The 24,711-nt window shown below is 45.2% G+C and overlaps 1 protein-coding gene across 1 annotated transcript in view; it reads left to right on the top strand.

Annotated features, from left to right (window-relative positions):
* LOC137376948 (excitatory amino acid transporter 2-like) overlaps positions 1–24,711 on the top strand; it is a 660,382-nt gene that overhangs the window by 597,879 nt on the left and 37,792 nt on the right. Inside the window, exon 3 of the mRNA XM_068045924.1 lies at positions 18,045–18,197. Within this exon, the coding sequence (XP_067902025.1) occupies positions 18,045–18,197 (153 nt within the window). The remainder of the gene's footprint in view (positions 1–18,044; positions 18,198–24,711) is intronic.

Here is a 24,711-nt window from a genome sequence, read left to right as displayed (position 1 = left end):
TCCTGATTCCTGTCCTGTATTAAACACTCCTCCATTCCCAGACCCCTGATCCATAGCCTGTATTGAACACTCCTTCATTCCCAGTCCCCTGATCCATATCCTGTATTAAACACTCCTCCATTCCCAGACCCCTGATCCCTATCCTGTATTAAACACTCCTCCATTCCCAGACTCCTCATCCCTATCCTGTATTAAACACTCCTCCATTCCCTGACTCCTAATCCCTATCCTGTATTAAACACTCCTCCGTTCCCAGACCCCTGATCAATATCCTGTATTAAACACTCCTCCATTCCCAGGCCCCTGATCCCTATCCTGTATTAAACACTCCTCCATTCCCAGACCCCTGATACCTATCCTGTATTAAACGCTCCTCCATTCCCAGACCCCTGATCCCTATCCTGTATTAAACGCTCATCCATTCCCAGACCCCTGATCCCTATCCTGTATTAAGCACTCCTCCATTCCCAGACCCCTGATTGCTATCCTGTATTGAACACTCCTCCATTCCCAGACCCCTAAATCCCTATCCTGTATTGAACACTCCTCCATTCCCAGACTCCTAATCCCTATCCTGCATTAAACACTCCTCCATTCCCAGACCCCTGATCCCTATCCTGTATTAAACACTCCTCCATTCCCAGACTCCTGATCCCTATCCTGTAATAAACACTTCTCCATTCCCTGACCACTGATCCATATCCTGTATTAAACACTCCTCCGTCCCAGACCCCTGATCCCTATTCTGTATTAAACGCTCCTCCATTCCCAGACCCCTGATCCCTATCCTGTATTAACCACTCCTCCATTCCCAGACTCCTGATCCCTATACTGTATTAAACGCTCCTCCATTCCCAGACCCCTGATCCCTATACTGTATTAAACGCTCCTCCATTCCCAGACCCCTGATCAATATCCTGTATTAAACACTCCTTCATTCCCAGACCCCTGATCAATATCCTGTATTAAACATTCCTCCATTCCCAGACCCCTGATCCCTATCCTGTATTAAACACTCCTCCATTCCCAGACTCCTGATCCCTATCCTGTATTTAACATTCCTCCATTCCCAGACCCCTGATCCCTATCCTGTATTAAACACTCCTCCATTCCCTGACTCCTAATCCCTATCCTGTATTAAACACTCCTCCATTCCCAGACTCCTGATCCCTATCCCGTATTAAACACTCCTCCATTCCAAGACCCCTGATCAATATCCTGTATTAAACACTCCTCCATTCCAAGACCCCTGATCCCTATCCTGTATTAAACACTCCTCCATTCCCAGACCCCTGATCCCTATCCTGTATTAAACACTCCTCCATTCCCAGACTCCTCATCCCTATCCTGTATTAAACACTCCTCCATTCCCTGACTCCTAATCCCTATCCTGTATTAAACACTCCTCCATTCCCAGACCCCTGATCAATATCCTGTATTAAACACTCCTCCATTCCAAGACCCCTGATCCCTATCCTGTTGTAAACACTCCTCCATTCCCAGACCCCTGATCCCTATCCTGTATTAAACACTCCTCCATTCCCAGACTCCTAATCCATTTCCAGTATTTAACAATCCTCCATTCCCAGACTCCTGAACCATATCCTGTATTAAACACTCCTCCAATCCCAGACCCCTGATCCCTATCCTGTATTAAACACTCCTCCATTCCCAGACTCCTGATCCCTATCCCGTATTAAGCACTCCTCCATTCCCAGACCCCTGATCAATATCCTGTATTAAACACTCCTCCATTCCCAGACCCCTGATCCCTATCCTGTATTAAACACTCCTCCATTCCCAGACTCCTCATCCCTATCCTGTATTAAACACTCCTCCATTCCCTGACTCCTAATCCCTATCCTGTATTAAACACTCCTCCATTCCCAGGCCCCTGATCCCTATCCTGTATTAAACGCTCCTCCATTCCCAGACCCCTGATCCCTATCCTGTATGAAACACTCCTCCATTCCCAGACCCCTGATACCTATCCTGTATTAAACGCTCCTCCATTCCCAGACCCCTGATCCCTATCCTGTATTAAACGCTCATCCATTCCCAGACCCCTGATCCCTATCCTGTATTAAGCACTCCTCCATTGCCAGACCCCTGATTGCTATCCTGTATTGAACACACCTCCATTCCCAGACCCCTAAATCCCTATCCTGTTTTGAACACTCCTCCATTCCCAGACTCCTAATCCCTATCCTGTATTAAACACTCCTCCATTCCCAGACCCCTTATCTATATCCTGTATTAAACACTCCTCCATTCCCAGACCCCTGATCCCTATCCTGTATTACAACACTCCTCCATTCCCAGACTCTTGATCCCTATCCTGTATTAAACACTCCTCCATTCCCAGACCCCTGATTGCTATCCTGTATTGAACACTCCTCCATTCCCAGACCCCTAAATCCCTATCCTGTATTGAACACTCCTCCATTCCCAGACTCCTGATCCCTATCCTGTATTAAACACTCCTCCATTCCCAGACCCCTGATTGCTATCCTGTATTGAACACTCCTCCATTCCCAGACCCCTAAATCCCTATCCTGAATTGAACACTCCTCCATTCCCAGACTCCTGATCCCTATCCTGTATTAAACACTCCTCCATTCCCAGACCCCTGATCCCTATCCTGTATTAAACGCTCCTCCATTCCCAGACCCCTGATCCCTATCCTGTATTAAACACTCCTCCATTCCCAGACTCCTGATCCCTGCTGTAATAAACACTTCTCCATTCCCTGACCACTGATCCATATCCTGTATTAAACACTCCTCCGTTCCCAGACCCCTGATCCCTATCCTGTATTAAACACTCCTCCATTCCCAGACCCCTGATCACTATCCTGTATTAAACGCTCCTCTATTCCCAGAGTCCTGATCCCTATCCTGTATTAAACACTCCTCAATTCCCAGACTCCTGATCCCTATCCTGTATTAAACACTCCTCCATTCCCAGACCCCTGATCCCTATCCTGTATTAAACACTCCTCCATTCCCAGACTCCTAATCCCTTTCCAGTTTTAAACACTCCTCAATTCCCAGACTCCTGATCCCTATCCCGTATTAAACACTCCTCCATTCCCAGACCCCTGATCCCTATCCCGTATTAAACACTCGTCCATTCCCAGACCCCTGATCAATATCCTGTATTAAACACTCCTGCATTCCAAGACCCCTGATCCCTATCCTGTAATAAACACTCCTCCATTCCCAGACCCCTGATCCCTATCCTGTATTAAACACTCCTCCATTCCCAGACTCCTCATCCCTATCCTGTATTAAACACTCCTCCATTCCCTGTCTCCTAATCCCTATCCTGTATTAAACGCTCCTCCATTCCCAGACTCCTGATCCCTATCCCGTATTAAACACTCCTCCATTCCCAGACCCCTGATCAATATCCTGTATTAAACACTCCTCCATTCCAAGACCCCTGATCCCTATCCTGTATTAAACGCTCCTCCATTCCCAGACTCCTGATCCCTATCCCGTATTAAACACTCCTCCATTCCCAGACCCCTGATCAATATCCTGTATTAAACACTCCTCCATTCCCAGACTCCTAATCCCTTTCCAGTATTAAACAATCCTCCATTCCCAGACTCCTCATCCCTATCCTGTATTAAACACTCCTCCATTCCCTGACTCCTAATCCCTATCCTGTATTAAACACTCCTCCATTCCCAGACTCCTGATCCCTATCCCGTATTAAACAATCCTCCATTCCCAGACCCCTAAATCCCAATCCTGTATTGAACACTCCTCCATTCCCAGACTCCTAATCCCTATCCTGTATTAAACACTCCTCCATTCCCAGACCCCTGATCACTATCCTGTATTGAACACTCCTCCATTCCCAGACTCCTAATCCCTATCCTGTATTAAACACTCCTCCATTCCCAGACCCCTGATCCCTATCCTGTATTAAACACTCCTCCATTCCCAGACTCCTGATTCCTATCCTGTATTAAACACTCCTCCATTCCCAGACCCCTGATCAATATCCTGTATTAACCACTCCTTCATTCCCAGACCCCTGATCACTATCCTGTATTAAACACTCCTCCATTCCCAGACTCCTAATCCCTATCCTGTATTAAACACTCCTCCATTCCCAGACCCCTGATCCCTATCCTGTTTTAAACACTCCTCCATTCCCAGACTCCTGATTCCTATCCTGTATTAAACACTCCTTCATTCCCAGACCCCTGATCACTATCCTGTATTAAACACTCCTCCATTCCCAGACCTTTGATCCCTATCCTGTATTAAACACTCCTCCATTCCCAGACTCCTGATCTCTATCCTGTATTAAACACTCCTCCATTCCCAGACCCCTGATCACTATCCTGTATCAAACGCTCATTCATTCCCAGACCCCTGATCCCTATCCTGTATTAAACACTCCTCCATTCCCAGACCCCTGATCCCTATCCTGTATTAAACGCTCATACATTCCCAGACCCCTGATCCCTATACTGTATTAAACGCTCCTCCATTCCCAGACCCCTGATCCCTATCCTGTATTAAACACTCCTCCATTCCCAGACTCCTGATCCCTATCCTGTAATAAACACTTCTCCATTCCCTGACCACTGATCCATATCCTGTATTAAACACTCCTCCGTTCCCAGACCCCTGATCCCTATCCTGTATTAAACACTCCTCCGTTCCCCGACCCCTGATCCTTATCCTGTGTTAAACACTCCTCCATTCCCAGACCCCTGATCCCTATCCTGTATTAAACACTCCTCCATTCCCAGACTCCTGATCCCTATCCTGTATTAAACACTCCTCCATTCCCAGACTCCTAATCCCTATCCTGTATTAAACACTCCTCCATTCCCAGACCCCTGATCACTATCCTGTATTAAACGCTCCTCCATTCCCAGACCCCTGATCCCTATCCTGTATTAAACACTCCTCCATTCCCAGACTCCTGATCCCTATCCCGTATTAAACACTCCTCCATTCCCAGTCCCCTGATCCATATCCTGTATTAAACACTCCTTCATTCCCAGTCCTCTGATCCATATCCTGTATTAATCGCTCCGCCATTTTCAGACTCCTGATTCCTGTCCTGTATTAAACACTCCTCCATTCCCAGACCCCTGATCCATAGCCTGTATTGAACACTCCTTCATTCCCAGTCCCCTGATCCATATCCTGTATTAAACACTCCTTCATTCCCAGTCCTCTGATCCATATCCTGTATTAATCGCTCCGCCATTTTCAGACTCCTGATTCCTGTCCTGTATTAAACACTCTTCCATTCCCAGACCCCTGATCCATATCCTGTATTGAACATTCCTTCATTCCCAGTCCCCTGATCCATATCCTGTATTGAACACTCCTTCATTCCCAGTCCCCTGATCCATATCCTGTATTGAACACTCCTTCATTCCCAGTCCTCTGATCCATATCCTGTATTAATCGCTCCGCCATTTTCAGACTCCTGATTCCTGTCCTGTATTAAACACTCCTCGATTCCCAGACCCCTGATCCATATCCTGTATTAAACACTCCTCCATTCCCAGACCCCTGATCCATATCCTGTATTAAACACTCCTCCATTCCCAGTCCCGTGATCCATATCCTGTTTTAAACACTCCTCCATTCCCAGACCCCTGTTCCATATCCTGTATTAAACACTCCTCCATTCTCAGACCACTGATCCATGTTACATGTCAGACACCTTCTGATCCCCAGGCACTGAACATCTGATCATTTCAAATTTAACAACTGATTTAGTTTGAACAGATGAATTTGTGCACTGCAAGGATTCTGTAGCTTGACACCGGGATCCTTTCAGGTTGGAGGCACTGTGCATCCGTAGGATTTGCAGGTGCTGTGATCCAGCCCTGAACTAAGTGTCTAGACTGCAGTGTCATTCTCTCTGACAACCATGGAGTGCACTGAGTATCAGTGGACACTGATTAGGAGGCAGCAGCTCATTGCTCTCATTTCTCTCAACAACTTTCATCCCAGCATGATCTGCAGCAATCGACGTAATGAGCAACCAAATGGCCTCGCGCAGGTCTGGATTCACTGACCACTGACTCTGTGACAGCTCCCTCTCTGGAGAATAATTCTGCATTCACTTAGTTCCTCCTTCCAGTCTATCTCACCAATTCACTTCAGCTGTGTGAAATGTTAATGCAGCTTTCTATAATATTCAGCATAGCATTCCAAAAATAACTTACTTTATCAAAATGCAAAAGACTACAAGTTTGTCTCCATAGCACTGCTGAAGCTGGTGCTATGGAAGCTGGAGGCATTCAGAATGGTGCATGCAATGTTATATGATTGCTTCAAGAGTGATGTCCCTTTAAGAACTCAGTATGCTAATGAGCTAAGTACCAGGATGTAGTCATGTTATTAGAAGCCACAGTCACTCTGTAACTGTAGCGACCTGGACAAAGGTTCTGTACATAGTTTGCTGTATATTGTACATAATAGTTTAGCTGTTAATAAACCTGTTAGAGATCTCCAAGGCACTGGAATCCACGTATCTCACTGTGTTACTTAAAAACAGCAAACCAGTGAAGAAACTTTAAAACAAGTACCTGAAAAGAGTGGAAGAAGTACTGGCCCAAACAATGAGAAAGAAGAAAAAACTTACCTCCAGCTGTGGGCGACAGAGCACTGAACGACAGGCTGCAAATAGATACCTTTGATCCGGTGAGTCATTGTGCCGATGGTCAAGGAATCATGGTTTAAAAGAACAAAGCTTTGAAGTGCTTAAAAATTGATTCTTTTTTGAAGCCTCCATGGGAGAGAGGAAAAGATGGGGAAAACCAATTCCGCTCTTAGGCTGATCAAGGTTGGTGCCATTGCAGGAGGCGTCTGAAGAAAAGCATGGGAAACCCCAAGCACTGCAGTCTTCATTGGAGCAATCAAGCTGCAAAAATCATTAAACCAGTCAACCATGAAGAACATAAATAATCTCGAGCAAATATAAAGCAAAGGGGAAAGCCCTTGAACTGCCTATCGAGCAGCTGTAAACATACAAGCTAAAGCAAGTTCTCCCTGTGACCGTGTGGGTTTTCGCCGGGTGCTCCGGTTTCCTCCCACAGCCAAAGACTTGCAGGTGATAGGTAAATTGGCCATTGTAAATTGCCCCGAGTGTAGGGGTAGGTGGCAGGGACTATGGGATTACTGTAGGGTTAGTATAAATGGTTGGTTGTTGGTCGGCACAGACTCGGTGGGCCGAAGGGCCTGTTTCAGTGCTGTATCTCTAAATAAAAATAAATTAAAAATAAAATGATAAAAGCAAAGTAAACAGAGAACAATGTCAAGCACCTGTTCCACTCTATCAAAGCAGCCAGTCTAAATAAAAGAGAATTTCTTAAAGGGGAAACAGTGCAAAGTTAATAGAATAAGTTTTAAAACCAGTTTCAAACCACAAACAGAAAAGTCATAATAAATACAATGCTACAGGCACACACAGAGCTGAACAAAGTTAAATACAGAGCAGAAAGCAAAAGAACAGCAGAAAGGTGGATATCAAATTTCTCAGCATGAACTGGAAGGCCATTGATATCCAATCTGAGTTCAAACTTTTTAAACAGAGAATACAGTTATGCTTCACAGATCAAGCGGTTGTAGAACCAGAAAGGCAGGCTGTGAAAATACTGATGGCAATTGGAAATAAGGAGTTACGCAGAATCAATACCTCTGGCTTATCTGAAAAAGAACAGAAAGATCCCGCAAAGATATGGAAAGTGCTAGAAGATCAGCTTGAGGTAAGAGTGAATTTTAGAATTCATCGCCTGGAATTGATGGCCTACAGAAACAGCCACAGGAATCAACAGATTAATTTGTCAGTAGATGCCATAGTAAGAACAACAAATGCAATTTTTCAGAAACTGAGTTGTCAGAGTGAATAATGGAGCTGGTGATTGTCTCAACAACTATTGAAGCGTTTAAAAAAGACCTCTTGGGAAAAAAGAAAGGTCACAGCATTTATGCACTGCTAGAAGATGGCAGGAAATACAAAGCTATTGTAGCTGGACAACAGCATCTGCAAGCACTAGGTGCAGCCGACAGTATTGGCACGATAACCAGATCGCAAAAAGCAAGCAAGCTGTCTGGTAAGTGTGGTTAGTCCCACTCACCATGAAGTTGTCCTGCATTTCAAGACCTGTGCAAGGTGTCCAATGCAAAAGGACACTGGCCTGCCTTTGAAAGAAATCTGGCTCCAAAGACACAGCCCGAAGTCACAATCGGACACAAACAAACAGAAGACAGGCAAACAACAGGGCAATAGCAGCAAGACGAGTGCCATATACCTACATAAACACAAGCCAATACATAAACTCCACAGCAAAATAGACCTGAGACAAGGCTCAGAATGGAGCAATTCTCAGCCAGAAGTTGATCAGGCGTTTCACATTGTGAACCTGACACATTGTGTTGATGAAGGTAAACAACAGGAAGCTTTTGATAATATCAATATCATGTACCAAAAGAAAATTGGCGAGCGTACACTCAGGACTAAGATTGACATGGAAGCTAATGCAAATATCCAACCAATCTGAATCCTGAGGATATGTACTGGGGCTGTTGAAAATTAATGATGCAACCAAAAACTGGAAAGCTAACTGCATACATTGGGTCACCAATCCCTTGCAGTGGCACACTAACAATGCAATGCAGCTATGGCAAGTTGGCATGGAAACTACAAATATTTTACCTGGTAGACACGATTGGACCAGTAGTGGCAGGACTACCAGCATGTACGGACCTCAACATTGCGTCTATCCACGAGGTCATCAAGGTATCCATTACAACAGAAGAAACCAATTGAGCCAGTCCACAACCTACAACAAATTTACTTGGACAGGTTCGACACTATAGGGGACTTCAAAGGCGATGCCCTACTGCACCTCAGAGAGGATGCACTCCATGTGTCCAGTCCCCTGATATCTAAGATTGAGTCACAGTTCTTCCAGGATCTCAGTGGTTCTGGTTTGGAGAGTAACAGGCCCTTCTCAGAGATGCCATACCAAGAGAATGATGAAACAAATTCAGATGGTGAAAGTTCTTTGTCAACAGGCAGTGTTTCTTCGCACTCCAGTGACTCAGAAGAGATTGATGTTGTAACCATTGAGAAGCAAAGGCTGGCAGTGGGGAGCATTGCCAATGGGAAATTTCCAAGGACCAGAACTCGCAGATTCTGGCCAGCAACAAACGGTGCAGTCTGGAAACACAGCAAGAACACAACTATGCCGCACCCTCACCTTTGCTCTCTAGAGAACCACCAGCACCAAAACAAGCCAGAATGGTCAGGCATCTTCATGAGGTCAAGTACTCTTCCCCCAAAAAGTCCTCGACCTTGAAGCCCAGCCTTCAGGCGCAGAGGATGAGAAGAGGTGAAGGACACACAATGTCCTGCAGAGGAGATATGAGTTGAAGCATTGTCTATTGGCTCATCGAGATGAGATGCTGGAACTTTCCAGGAATGACGAGGCCTCAAAAGTAGTCATCCTGAGAAAAGCAACAGAGTATATTAGCAGGTTGAAGGCAGAACAATAGAAACTGAATGCAGAAAGGGAGAAACATCAGACAAAAAAGCAGCAGATGAGACACAAATTCTCCGAGCAACAGTTGTCAAACTACCATATGGACTGTTAAGCTTCTGCACTCGTAAATTTCACAATCGCTATCCTCATACTTGTAAATTTTATAATATATATCCCTGAAGAACTAATTTTGATGTTATCCAATATAATGTGTACTTATAGCAAATGAGACTTATCTTTAGAAAGAAAGGGGTTGTTGTATGATCGCTTCAAGAGTGATGTCCCTTTAAATATTCAGTATGCTAATGAGCTAAGTACCAGGACGCAGTTATGTGACTAGATGCCATCATCACTCTGTAACTGTAACGCCATATTGTATATCATAGTTTAGCTGTTAATAAACCTGTTAGAGATCTTCAAGGCAGTGGAATCCAAGTATCTCATTGTGTTACTTGAGATAATACAAAGAACACATGACATGCAGCACTTCAACTGCTTATGGAGAGGCCCATCTGGCACCCGGTGCTGGGAAGGGAAATAGATTGGGCATGTTGTGCACATACTGGAAGCGTTGCAATTGGCCAGATTGTGATGCCAACCAGCTGCTCTGGCTGAATTGGTGCATGTTTTTGAAACTTGGTCCACTGAACATACATTCACCATCAACACATAAAAGAATGTGCGTTCAGCTGCAAGAGGGCTCCCACTTGTGCTATTTAAAGGGCCAATCATTCAATTTGCAGGTAAGGTAATTTAGACTAATTTATGCCAGTGCAAAGGCTGTGGAAGTATTGTCGAGAGTTTTTGGAGGTGTTGTGGTGAGTTGCGAGGTTCGGCAGCAAGTGTTGCTGCCCACTGTTGTCCACACAAAGACTGCAACATGTATGGGGACTGTTGTTGCAGTGCCCCTGGATGTGCAACAGGACAGGATGATGGAGCAGAGGCTGCAGAGAGGGGAAGCTCTATGTGGACGGAGGAGGAGGAGGAGGTGGGGAGGAGGCAGCCGAGGTGCCTTTGCTCCAGACGGGTTGCCTGCGAGGATCAACCCAGACATCAATTGCCTTCGGACGGCATCCTTCACCACCACTGCTCCACTATTACCCAGCTTCCTATTCATCTACAACATTGCATCACAGTGTCCTCTCAGCCAAAATCCTGAAATAAAAGCCACCAACAAAAACGTTGCTAAAACATCTTTATCAAATATCACATCAAATTGTACAAGCAAAAACAAACAACTTACCCTCGTGCATTCCCTTAGCGCCTGTCTTGATGGTGCCTTTGCCTATCCTGGTGCTGCTACTCAGTGCTATTCCAGTTGCTGCAGCATAGCTGGTGGAAGCCTGCTGACTTTTACTGGGGGAGACTCCAGATGGTCTCCCAGGACCCCCTCAAGGAACTCTGGGCCTCTAGGGCCCAGCTTCGGACTGCATCACCTCAGCATGGGTGGCAACAGTCTGGGCTGGCTGGCTGAGAGGCAACAGCGAGGGGACTGTTGGAGTGGCAGTGGTGGGAGCACGAATGCTGTCATCCTGCCAGTTTAGTAATCTGTTGGAGGATAGATTGCTGAACTGTTGTGAGAGCCTGCATGCCCCTTTGTGCCCTGAGATCTGCAGCCATGATGGCAGCAGTCTGAGCCTGCATGGCAGCAAGCATGGATCTCATGAGCCCCACCCCACCCCCCATCTGAGCTTCCACTGCAACACTGAGACGTTCGGTGGTTTCCACTTGTGCTACAATGGAAGCTGAGACATCCACCACCAGATGTTGCATCATGGCTGAGTCTGTAAGGGTTGTCATGAAGTTAGCCACCACTTCCACAAAGGAAAGGATGGGCTCCAAGCTTTGTGTGAAACCCTGTGCCACGTTGGAGCTGGACTCCTTCATGCTCCATAACGGTGACAGGAGGCTGTCTAACAGGCCAGCCAATGCACTGAGCATCTCAGTGTGCCTCCTCATTATCGTTCTCTTATATGCTGCCCCAAAAAAGTTCTCATCTGAGTCCCCTTTAGCAGAACTCATCTGCGACCTTGCTCTCTGGTGAGTTGGCACATGATCCATCTTCCCGTCTGACCTGGCTGCAGCTCACTCAATTCCAGTGACTCACCATATGCAGATCCCAACTTTAGACTACCCTCTAAAGTTCATGCAGTGCCAGTATCTGAACAGTCAGAACAAGTGACAGTGCATCTTTATCAGTGCTGTGCTGCTGCTCACTCTCTTCCTCCTGGGGCTGCTGTCACTGGGTAAGCAGCAGTTCTCAAGTAACTGAAAATACAAAATCATAAGGAGAAAGTTGGGGTGAGGCGGACGGTGTAAGGCAAGAGGTTCATGGTCACACCATCTGCAACTTGCACATTCTGCCAGAAAACAGCATGAGGGTGCGGTGGGAGTTGAGAAGGAGGATAAGGCAGTAACACATCGCCATCCTGAATGCTGTCGGTGACACTGGATGGTACGGGCTCTATCTCAGCCGACCCCATGATGTACAGCACCATCTCCTCTATCGGGCGCAGGGGCTGAAGGTGTGCCTATCACCCACTGGTTCAATTTTGCTGCTTTCTATTGTGGGCAACCTTGTTCTGAAACATAGAGGGCAGAATGTGAGTGATTGTGTTGCACTGTGTTTGGGTGTTGTGCCTGCCATAGCTGAATAGCTCCTGTGGCATTTCAGGCCGTGTTTGGGGCGGGGTTATGGGGAAAATATGGCTAGAAGCAGCACCATTTCCATTACCCATGCTTCCACCATGCCTTTGCTCCCATTGTGCTCTGCCCCCTTCCCTTTCCTACTGGCCATTCGCTTTCCTGCTGACCTGCAGTTGCATCACTACCCCTACCTCTTCCCTATGAAGGACCTACAAAACCCCTGCAGCCTCCCTCCCCCCCCACCCCACCCCTAAACACCGCATTCTGCTATCATTCACCTTCTCCTTACTCTCCATTTACCCTATTCCCATTTAATCTCCACCAGTGGATCTGTCAAGAGCCCAGAAGATCAGTTTCACTTCTCCTACTGCCCTCTCTCCCTATCAGTTTCCCGCAAAGAGGCATTTATTACTTTTAAAATTCAACTTATTTTTAAATTAGAACGAGGGACCAAACTGTCTGCCATTATCACTCTCGTCTCTCCCCTCACTTCCTGGGTTGGTTTTAATTCTACAAAGGTGGGTTGACTGTTAAAATTGACCAGGGGGTCAGCAATGTGTCCGTATATGGACAACATTGTCCGTGGTAAAAATTTTGAGGTCCATGACCGAGAGATAGAGAGAGGGGGGCAGAGAGAGAGAGGGGACAGAGAGAGAAGGAAAACAGAGAGAGAGAGGGACACAGAGAGATGCGAGGACAGAGAGAGAGGGGGTCACACTGAGAGATAGAGAGAGGGGGCAGAGAGAGAGAGAGAGGTCAAAGAAAGAGGTACAGAGAAAGAGAGGGGGAACGCAGAGAGAAGGCAGAGAAAGAGAGGGGGGAACACACAGAGAGGGACAGAGAGAGAGGGGAAACAGAGAGGAGGGGGACTGAAAGAGAGGGAAAGGGAGGATCAAGCGAGAGAGAGAGAAAGGGGGAGAGAGAGAGAGAGAGTGTGAGGACAGAGAGAAAGGGGGTCAGAGAGAGAGAAAGAGAGGGTGGGAGAGAGAGAGGACAGACTGAGAAAGAGACAGACAGGGGGACAGAGAGAGAGTGGTAGGACAGAGAGAGAGGGTGTCAGACAGAGAGAGAGGGAAGGACAGGGAGAGAAGGGGGAGACAGAGAGAGAAAGTGGCAGAGAGAGAGAGGGCAGAGGGAGAGGAAAACAGAGAGGTGAGCAGAGAGGGGCAGAGAGAGAGAGGGGGGGCAGAGAGAGAGAGAGGTGGGCACAGAGAGAGAGAGGTGGGCAGAGTGGGAGAGAGAGAGGGGGGGAGAAGACACAGAGAGGGATGGCAACACCGAGAGGAGGACCACAGAGAGGGGGGACACAGAGAAGGGGACACAGAGAGGGAGGGGGAGAGAGAGACAGACAGATAGAGCGAGAGAGGAGAGCGAGAGAGCGATCAGGATCACTCCTGCCAGATGGACATCTATCCGGAATACGTTGCATTGCTACAACAAGTGTGCAGGCAAACATTGACTATTTGTGCAAGCAAACGAATGCCAGGTACCCCACTAAATCAGTGTCCAACATAGTAGAGAAAGTAAGTCAAAAAATGTATCTTCTCATTTAAAGCTTCTTGACAAAGAATCATATTTGTCGTTGTTTTGATTAATAGTAAGATAAATTTATAATGCCTTTATCTTTATGAAATCATCTTACTGGCCCCTTATGTCAGATAAAAATTATAATGTGCCACCCCCCCACCCCCCACGCAAAAAGGTTGGATGCCCCTGCTGCAAGCCTGTAACCTTGTGCTTTAAAATAACCTAGCAGCTAGGTTTTTTAAAATACAAGTTTAAAGGCTTGTGTTATATCAACCCATTTTAAAATGGCAAGAGCCACTTAGGGAATGTCTCCATTTCTGCACTCTAGCATGCATTACTTTCACCTGGGACATATGTTGAAAGTTGCTAGACTTTTACTTCTATATAAATGTCACAATTCTGCTGCTATTCATTTGGAATCACATTGTTTCAGAACTTGTATTGAGGGGAAAACAGTCAAGAAAATCCAAGAAATCTCTAGAGGTCAGCACTATAAATTCCTCATGAATACAAGAGTATGGTGTAATGGGGCTAAGTGATTGGCAAAAATAGGATGCTGCTGACCCATATACAACAGTTAGTAAATACAAAGCAATGAATAGCTTTAATAAACCTCAATCTATGATGAAATGTCTATGATTCCTTAACAAAATCTATGCCGCATTTGCAGTTTTAAAAACTGTCAGGGAAGACGTAGTAAAAATTTATTATGTTGCAATGACCATGTTAGAAACAATCATTAACATTTTTTCACTGCCAATTGGATTAAATGACAAGTTTTACAAGTATGTCAAAGATCAGTAACCGCAATGTGTATCATTTACTATACAGTATGAGGCAGATAACCTGCATGACCAATGTAATTTGAAAGTTGTCTGTATCATATAATCACATTATGTTAAAAATACACTTTGCTAACGGGTACGATATTTGGCTTGGACATAATAATTGGTTAGTCTGGAGTATAATCTTATAGTTAGTGACTAAACATTTTGTAACTGAATAATACATGCAGTAACAGCTGATCAACATTTTGCAGAAAAGCTTTTTGTAAATAATTGTCTTGTCAGAGCTGAATCTGAATCAACAGTGATAGACTGAGATATAGATATAAGTGAATTTAAGAGAATCACTTTATTGGAGGAACTGAAGGGGTCTCTTTGTTTGTAATTGTGTTTATCTAATTTTGTCACTAGCTTTGGTGAGCAAATGACTTTTTGTGCATGAGAGATGCTGTTGTTTATGTATTTTAGAATTCAGGACCTAGTTTTACAGCCTGTCAAGATGAATAAACTAGTTTTGGCTACCTACCGTTAATTTCTCTGTCCCTTCCTGTCACACTCTGCTTTTCTGTTTTACATGACTCTTCTAAAGTACTATCTGCTTCACCCTATAAAATTCTCCTGATTTGGAGATCACTGTCATTTTGTTGGCTGCCCTGTCTTGAGATAAATATCACAAGCAGGTGGAGAAGTTGCACAAATAGAGACCATCATGAGATAAATTGTCTTGTGACAACAGTAGTGAGAAATGGCCTGTCTTCCTATTGCTGATTTCTCTACTGCCTGACCTCAGTGACAACAGTAGCAATCCTGTCCGTGAGCTTTATGGTTTATTGGATGAATTTGCACTCCTGACATAGTGTGAATCCACAGACGTCATCCGATAAGGTATATCTACCACCCTGTGACATGATGTAGCTAGCTGTATTCTGTCAACAAAAGTAATTTGCATTGGCATTACATACTATTTTGCTTGCTAGCTAGCTAATACCATTGTGCTGCCCTCCATTGATGTTTGTATGCTTAGCTACTTTATAGGGAGATGTATGTTTTAGATCGGACCACGTTTTGATGGCATTAGATTGGCTATACACTTTACATACTGCTTAATTGCTCCCATGTCCGTGGCTGAGTCAATACTTTTGTCAAATGTACATGACAACATGTCAGTGCCTGTCCCTGGACTGCACATACACTGTAAAGTTCTGGTCGTACAGTATAAAAAGATTATTGCAGTTATTGAATGATTGAGAGATGGAGGGATTGGATTACAAGGAGCAATTATGTAAATGGCCTTATTCTTTGGGTTTGATACTGGGTTTTATGGTAAAAGTTAGGAAATATAAAAGTTGACCTGTAATGATGGAGTACTTTGTACCATTTTGGGCTCCATACTCTCTCTTTTGTTTGTATACGTCTTTCCTCCTTTCTCTCACTCTGTTCCTTCTTATAAACTATTCATCTGAAATATCTTCCAATTCTGATGAAAGACTATGGCTGACACCAAAATTTTCCTATCAGTACAGATACTGCCTGACTTGTTGAATGGCTCCAGCAGCATTCTGCATCTGTTTTTTATTTCCAGCACCTTGCAGTATTTTGTTACCTTGAAAAATTCGGTGGTTAGAGGAATAGGGAAAATTGAGCAGACACATAGGATTAGTACTACTGCTCATATGGAGGATAAACACCAACATGGACTGGTTGGGTTGAAGAACCTGTTTCTGTGTTATATTTTCTATGTAATTCACTGGATACAGTACATAGAATAGAATCATTTAAAGTTTCCGGCATAGAAAGAGGCTACTTGGCCCATCATGTCTGCACTAGCCAAAAAACGAGCCACCCAGCCTAATCCCACCTTCCGGCATTTGGTCCGTAGTCCGGCAGGTTACGGCACTTGAGGTTCCATATCCAGACACCTTTTAAATGAGTTGAGGGTTTCTGCCTCTACTACCCTTTCAGGCAGTGAGTTCCAGATCCTCACCACGCTCTGCGTGAAAAAAAATTCCTCATCTCCCCTTTGATCTTTCTACCAATCACTTTAAATCTATGCCCCCTAGTCACTGATCCCTCTGCGAAGGAGAACAACCCCAGCCTATCCAATCTTTCCTCATAGCTGCATTTTTCCAGTCCTGGCAGCATTGTTTATACAATTACAATGGAGATGGTACACTGCATTACATTTAAAATCCCTATCTTGAAATTCCCTCTATTGCCTTATTCTGATTCTGTGTCTGCAAACCCTTCTTGCTTCGACCAGTCTTCTGATACACTCAGGCTGCCTTGGCCCCATTAAGTGGCAGAACCATTAGTAACCTTGGCCCTATTCTCTGGAGCTCCCTCCCTAAAGCCCTCTGCCTTGGCAGGAAGAATAGAAAAACTGTATACTCTTTAAATGGCGAGAGATTAATGTCCTAATGTTCTAATGTCCTTTAGGGAAGGAAATCTACTGTCCTTACCTGGTCTGGCCTAGATGTGACTCCAGACCCACAGCAATGTGGTTGACTCTTAACTGCCCTCTGAAATGGCCGAGCAAGCCACTCAGTTCAGGGGTAATTAGGGATGAGCATCAAATGCTGACCTGCCAGCAATGCCTACATCCCATGAAAGGATATAAAAAGAAATTTCAGAACTCAGTGGTACAGAGAGATCTGGGTGCCCTGGTACATGATTCACATAAGATTAGTATGCAGGTACAGCAAGGGATTAGGAAGGCAAATTGAATATTGGCTTTTATTGCAAGGGGAATAGAGTATAAAAGGAGGGAAGTTTTACTGCAGCTGTACAGGACCTTGGTGAGACCACATCTGGAGTACAGTTTTGGTCTCCTTATTTCAATAAGGATATAATTGCTTTCAGTTCAGAAGCAGTTGAGAGAAGGTTCACGCGACTAATTCCGGGGATGCAAGGCTTATCTTGTGAAGAAAGATTAACCAGGTTGGGCCTATACCCACTGGAGTTTAGTAGAAGAATGAGTGTTACCTTATTGAAACATATAAGATCCTGAGGGGATTTGAGGGAGTGGATACTGAGAGGATGTTTCCTCTTGTAGGGGAGACTTGAACTAGAGGATACAGTTTAAGACTAAGAGGATTCTCTTTTAAGATAGAGATGAGGAGAATTTTTTTTTCTCAAAGTTTTGTTAGTCTGTGGAATTCACTTCCCCAGAAAGCAGTGGAGGCTGGGTAATTGAATTTATTCAAGGCTGAGTTAGATAGATTGTTGATAGACAAGAGTTATGGGGGGCAGACAGAAATGTGGAGTTGAGACCACAACCAGATCAGCCATGATCTTATCGAATAGCAGAGAAGGCTCGAAGAGCTGAATGGCCTACTCCTGCTCCTAAGTCCAATGTTCCTATGTTCCTATGTTAAAACCCACTTTTCTAGCCAAGCTTCGGCCACCTCTCCTAACCTCTCACTCTACAGCTTGTCGTCATTTTTCCAAGGTTATCTTTTCATTGAAGTGCTGTGGCAGGTTCCTTACTTTAATGGGCTCTATGCAAATATGAGTTGTGATTTTTGTGTAATCTCTATTTTCTCTATCTACAGGTGTAATACTTGGAGCATTGTGTGGAGGATTGTTGCGATATGCATCTCCCATCCATCCCAATATTGTCATGCTCATAGCGTTTCCAGGTGATATCCTCATGCGGATGTTGAAGATGCTGATTCTCCCTTTGATCATCTCCAGTTTAATCACAGGTGAGATCTAGCAGCTACACTACTGGTACCTCTATAAGTGCTTACCCCTGGAAAACATCCCTCATCCTCATCAGCACACAACCCTTGTCTTCATCAGGCACAGATCCCCCATCACCATCTGTCTCACATCCCCAGTCACCATCTCCCTCATCACCATCTGCCACAAATTGTAAGTGAAAAATTACAAGGATCACTTTCACGAACACGGACTTCTGAAAGTGGCTGGACAAGTTGAGAAGGCTATTTTAAAAAGCACACAGGTTCCTGGGCATTCTACGTAGTGACATTGAGTAGAAAAAAAAAGTTTTGCTAAATCTTTATAAATCACATGTTGCAGCCAGGTTGTAAGGGGTGTGGGTGGTCCCCACTGTTCAACTCCCACCTGACTACAGCAAGTGTTTTTGTTATTGTATTTTAACCTGTTTTGTTTTATTTGTCAAATAAACAGTAACAGGTTTTCTTATAGGTTTAAAACAGAAGATTAATTATTTATTGAGCAATACACCTTATCCTGAAATTGTCACAACTGCACCCACTCACGCATTCACTCCCCCTCACACACACACACAAGAAGAGACAGGTCGAGAGGAAAAGGGGTAAGTGGTTTGAAGTGAGGTAGGTTTTTGGGGTTCACGGTAAACCTGTTGAATTCTCTCGGAAGTCAATTTCTCTTTAGTTGCAGGTGTTTGTAGATTTCTCAGTTGGTAGAAATTTCAGTCTATAGACAGATGATCACTTTCAATTCTTGTTGCCCAAGTTGTAGTGTAGAATTCGCAGCAGGTGCCTTCCTTTTGGCTTGTTGAATTTTCTCCCAGCCCTCAGGTGGGCAGGCTCTGTGATGTTTTGTCCTGTCTGTCTGTCTGTCTGTCTCTCTCTCCAGAGAGCTACCTTTTAAACTAAAAGTCTCTCACATCTCGCCTCTGTTGAGAGACACAGATCTTTCTCCCTGTGATGACTGACAATCGCCCAGGATGTGACTACTTCACTCCCTTTTTGTTTCAGCAGAACCCATTAAATTCAAAAATGTCTCTTCAGGGGTTCAGGATGGGTGTAATTGACACCTCTTAGCTTTGGAATGTACCCTTCTGTCCTTGCAAGACAGTAAAACGGTTTGAATATACAAGGCCAGTTTGTTTGAACTTTCGTGACCATTTTGAAGCACATTGTCCACTTTTATTTTGAAAGAAAAATCCATTTTTATAACTCTTCAGGTTGAGTTCTTGTATTTTCAGTCGCTTCACTTTATGTGAGCATAACACATTGTTTAGGCCTCAGCTGAAGTATTGTGTTCAATTCTGGGCTTAACACTTCAGGAAAGATGTCAAAGTCTTGGACAGGATACAGAAGAGATTTACTAGAATGGTACCAAGGATGAGGGTTTTCAGTTATATGAAGAGACTATAAAAGCAGGGCTTGTTCTTGTTCGAACAGAGAAGGCTAAGGTGAGATTTAATAGCTGTGTTCACAATTGTGTTGAGTTTTGATAGAATAGATAATGAGAAACTCTTCCCAGTGACAGGAGAATAAGTAACCCCAAAGGACACAGATTTAAGATAATTGGCAAAAGAACCAGAGGGGAGATTAGGAGAAATCTTTTCATGCAGAAAGTTAGTGTGATCTGGAACCCACTCACTGCCTGAAAGTTTCAGAAGAGAATTGGATAAATACTTGAAGTTGAAAAATTTGCATGACTCTGGGGAAAAAGCAGTGCAGTGGGACTAATTGGATGGCTATTACAAATGCACAGTGGGCCAAATGGCCTCCTTCTCTGCTGTACGATTCTATGAAGGATCAAATGCAAAGTAAATCGCCCTGTATGCAACCTTGACATTGATGCATTTAAGGGCAATCTTGGAGCATACACGAGAAAGAAGAGAATAGAAGAATGCAGGGCCATGGTGGGAAGAGGTAGTTAAAGTGAATGAAGGCTTGTGTGGAATATAAACACCAGCACAGACTAGTTGGGCTGAAAGGCTTGTTCCTAGGCTATAGATTCTATATAACAAGCCCCAAACCGGATGGACTACCCGGCATCGACCTAGGCACCAGAAATGACAATGGCAAACCCAGCCCTGTCAACCCTGCAAAGTCCTCCTTACTAACATCTGGGGGCTTGTGCCAAAGTTGGGAGAGCTGTCCCACAGATTAGTCAAGCAATAGCCTGACATAGTCAAACTCACGGAATCATACCTGACAAACAATGTCCCAGACACTGCCATCACCATCCCCGGGTATGTCTTGTCCCACCGGCAGGACAGACCCAGCACAGGTGGCGGCACAGTGGTATACAGTCGGGAGGGAGTTGCCCTGGGAGTCCTCAACATCGACTATGGAACCCATGAAGTATCATAGCATCAGATCAAACATGGGCAAGGTAACCTCCTGCTGATTACCACCTACCGCCCTCCCTCAGCTGATGAATCAGTACTCCACCATGTTGAACACCACTTGGAGGAAGCACTGAGGGTGGCGAGGTCACAGAATGTATTCTGGGTGGGGGACTTCAATATCCATCACCAAGAGTGGCTCGGTAGCACCACTACTGACCGAGCTGGCCGAGTCCTAAAGGACATAGCTGCTAGACTGGGTCTGCGGCAGGTGGTGAGGGAACCAACAAGAGGGAAAAACATACTTGACCTCATCCTCACCAATCTGCCTGCCGCAGATGGATCTTCCCATGACTGTATTGGTAGGAGTGACCACCGCACAGTCTTTGTGGAGATGAAGTCCCACCTTCACATTGAGGAAACCCTCCATCGTGTTGTGTGACACTGCCACCGTGCTAAATGGGATAGATTTCGAACAGATCTAGCATTGCAAAAGTGGGTATCCAAGAAACGCTGTAGGCCATCAGCAACAGCAGAATTTTACTCAACCACAATCTGTAACCTCATGGCCCGGCATATCCCCCACTCTACCACTACCATCAAGCCAGGAGCCCAACCCTGGATCAATGAATAGTGCAGGAGGGCATGCCAGGAGCAGCACCAGGCACACCTCAAAATGAGGTGTCAACCTGGTGAAGCGACAACACAGGACTATCTGCGTAAGCAGCATGCGATAGACTGAGCTAAGTGACCCCATAACCAACGGATCAGATATAAGCTCTGCAGTCCTGCCACATCCAACCATGAATAGTGGTGGACAATTAAACAACTAACTGGAGGAGGAGGCTCCACAAATATCCCCATCCTCAATGATGGGGGAGCCCAGCACATCAGTGCGAAAGATAAGGCTGAAGCATTTGCAACAATCTTCAGCCAGAAGTGCCGAGTTGATGATCCATCTCAGCCTCCTCCTGAAGTCCCTAGCATCACAGATGCCAGACTTCAGCCAATTCGATTCACTCCACGTGATATCAAGAAACGACTGAACGCACTAGATACTGCAAAGGCTATGGGCCCTGACAATATTCTGGCAATAGTACTGAAGACCTGAGCTCCAGAACTTGCTGCGCCCCTAGCCAAACTGTTCCAGTACAGCTGCAAAACTGGCATCCACCCCGCAATGTGGAAAATTGCCCAGGTACGTCCTGTTCACAAAAAGCAGGAGAAGTCCAACCCGGCCAATTACCATCCCATCAGCCTCCTCTCAATCATCAGTAAAGTGATGGAAGGTGTCATCAACAGTGCCATCAAGCGGCACTTGATAAGCAATAACCTGCTAACTGACGCTCAGTTTGGGTTCTGCCAGGGCCACTCCGCTCCTGACCTCATTACAGCCTTGGTTCAAACATGGACAAAAGAGCTGAACTCAAGAGGTGAGGTGAGAGTGACTGCCCTTGACATCAAAGCAGCATTTGCCCGAGTATGGCATCAAGGAGCCCTAGCAAAACTGACGTCAATGGGAATCAGGGGGAAAACTGTCTGCTGGTTGGAGTCATACCTAGTGCAAAGGTAGATGGTTGTGGTTGTTGGAGGTCAATCATCTGAGCTCCAGGACATCACTGCAGAAGTTCCTCAAGGTAGTGTCCTAGGCCCAACCATCGACAGCTGCTTCATTAATGACCTTCCTTCAATCATAAGGTCAGAAGTGGGGATGTTCTCTGATGATTGCACAATGTTCAGCACCATTCGCGACTCCTCAAATACTGAAGCAATCCGTGTAGAAATGCAACAAGACCTGGACAATATCCAGGCTTGGGCTGATAAGTGGCAAGTAACATTCACGCCACACAAGTGCCAGGCATCTCCGACAAGAGAGAATCTAACCATCTCCCCTTGACATTCAATGGCATTGCCATCACTGAATCCCCCACTATCAACATCCTAGGGGCTACCATTGACCAGAAACTGAACTGGAGTAGCCATATAAATACCATGGCTACAAGAGCTGGTCAGAGGCTAGGAATCTTGCAGCGAGTAACTCACCTCCTGGCTCCCCAAAGCCTGCCCAACATCTACAAGGCACAAGTCAGGAGAATACTCTCCACTTGCCTGGATGGGTGCAGCTCCAACAACACTCAAGAAGCTTGACACCATCCAGGACAAAGCAGCCAGTTTGATTAGCACACTATTCACAAACATTCACTCCCTTCACCACTGATGCACAGTGGCAGCAGTGTGTACCATCTATAAGATGCACCGCAGCAATGCACCAAGGCTCCTTAGACAGCATCTTCCAAACCCGCGACCTCTACCAACTAGAGGGACAAGGGCAGCAAATGCATGGGAACACCACTACCTGCAAGTTCCCCTCCAAGTCACACACCATCCTGACTTGGAACTATACTGCCATTCCTTCACTGTCGCTGGGTCAAAATCCTGGAACTCCCTTCCTAACAGCACTGTGGGTGTACCTACCTCCCATGGACTGCAGCGGTTCAAGAAGGCAGCTCACCACCACCTTCTCAAAGGCAATTAGGGATGGGCAATAAATGCTGGCCTGGCTCACGCTGCCCACACCCCATGAATGAATAAAAACAAAAAAACTATCTCAAACATCCCCTCCTACCCTAATATGATATTGTCAATTTTACACACCATTCATCCTTGTGTGAGATTGCTAATGCATGCTGTCTTCTAGGCAATACTGTACAGTGGACACACATGGCCACAGGGCCTGTGCCAAGATTGGCCAAATTCAATTGGGCAGTGATAGGAGACATTCAGCCCATCGGGTCTAGGTTGTGTTTGATGTCAGCTTCCAGATGTAGAGGGGCAGTGCATTAACTGACAGCTCCACTCAGTTCCATTTTGCTTCCTTGAACAAACAAACTTGCACTTATATAACACTTTTTATGACCACATGACATCCCAAACTGCCTTACAGCTGATGAAGTACTTTTAAAGTGTAGTCACTATTGTAATGTCGAAATCAGAAATATGATGATGACCAAATAATCTGTTTTAGTGATGTTGGTTGAAGGATAATTCTCAGAGGGTTGTGGGACTTTGGAACTCTCTGCCTCAGAAGGTGATGGAGGCGGGGTCATTGAATATTTTTAAGGCGGTGGTAGATAGATTCTTGTTAGGCAAGGAAATCAAGATTATCGGGGGTAGATGGGAGTGTGGAATTCGAAACACAAACAGATCAGCCATGAACTTATTGAATGGCAGAGCAGGCTAGTGGGGCCGAATGGCCTACTTCCGCTCCTAATTCATATGTTCATAACTTTCTCCACTTCTGATGAAAGGTCATCGAACTGAAACGTTAACCCTGCTTCTCTCTCCACAGACGCTGCCTGACCTGCTGTGTATTTCTGGCATGCTCTGTCTTTATTTCAGATTTCCAGCATCTGCAGTATTTTGCTTTTGTACTAAGATGCGCAAGGGGACAGCCAACTGTGCAACAGCCCCGACAACCAATTTTTTCCGCAGCGCCTGTGGAAGAGTCTGTCACTCTAGAATTGGCCTTGTTAGCCAATCCAGGCGCTGCTCCACAAACCACTGACCACCTCCAGGCGCTTACCCATTGTCTCCCGAAATAAGGAGGCCAAAGAAGAAGAAGAGACTAAGATGCATCCCATCTGGACTGGGTGCTTTTTCTATTTTGAGCGCTGCCAAACTTTTAAGTATCCCTTCTTTATTTTTATCCTATTCAATTTCTCCACTATCTCCTCCTTTACTGTGATAAAATTTTTGAATTCAAATTCTTAACACAAGTTATTTAAGGTGTTATTTGTAGCTCAGTAGGCAGCACTCACACCTTTGAGTCAGAAGGCTAGCAACCACTCCATGGACATGAGCACAAAATCTAGCCTGATACTCCAGTGCATTACTAAGGGAGCTCTCCACTCTTGGAGGTGCCATTACTTGGATGAGATGTTAAACCTAGGCCCCTCGGGTGGATGTAACATATTCCATGGCACTGTTCGGAGATGAGCATGGGGGTTATCCCCAGTGGCCTGACCCATATTTATTCTTCAACCAACATCAGCAAAATAGATTATCTAGTCATTATCACATTGCTGTTTGTGGGAGCTTGCTTTGAGCAAATTAGATGCTGAGTTTTCTACGTTCTGACAGTAACCACACTTCAAAAGCACTTCATTGGCTGTAAAGAAGTTCTGAAA

Source organism: Heterodontus francisci, chromosome 14 (assembly GCF_036365525.1).
Source record: "Heterodontus francisci isolate sHetFra1 chromosome 14, sHetFra1.hap1, whole genome shotgun sequence".
NCBI classification, from domain to species: Eukaryota; Metazoa; Chordata; class Chondrichthyes; order Heterodontiformes; family Heterodontidae; genus Heterodontus; species Heterodontus francisci.
The sequence above is the reverse complement of the archived record's forward strand: the minus strand, read 5'-3'. Positions and strand labels throughout refer to the sequence as shown.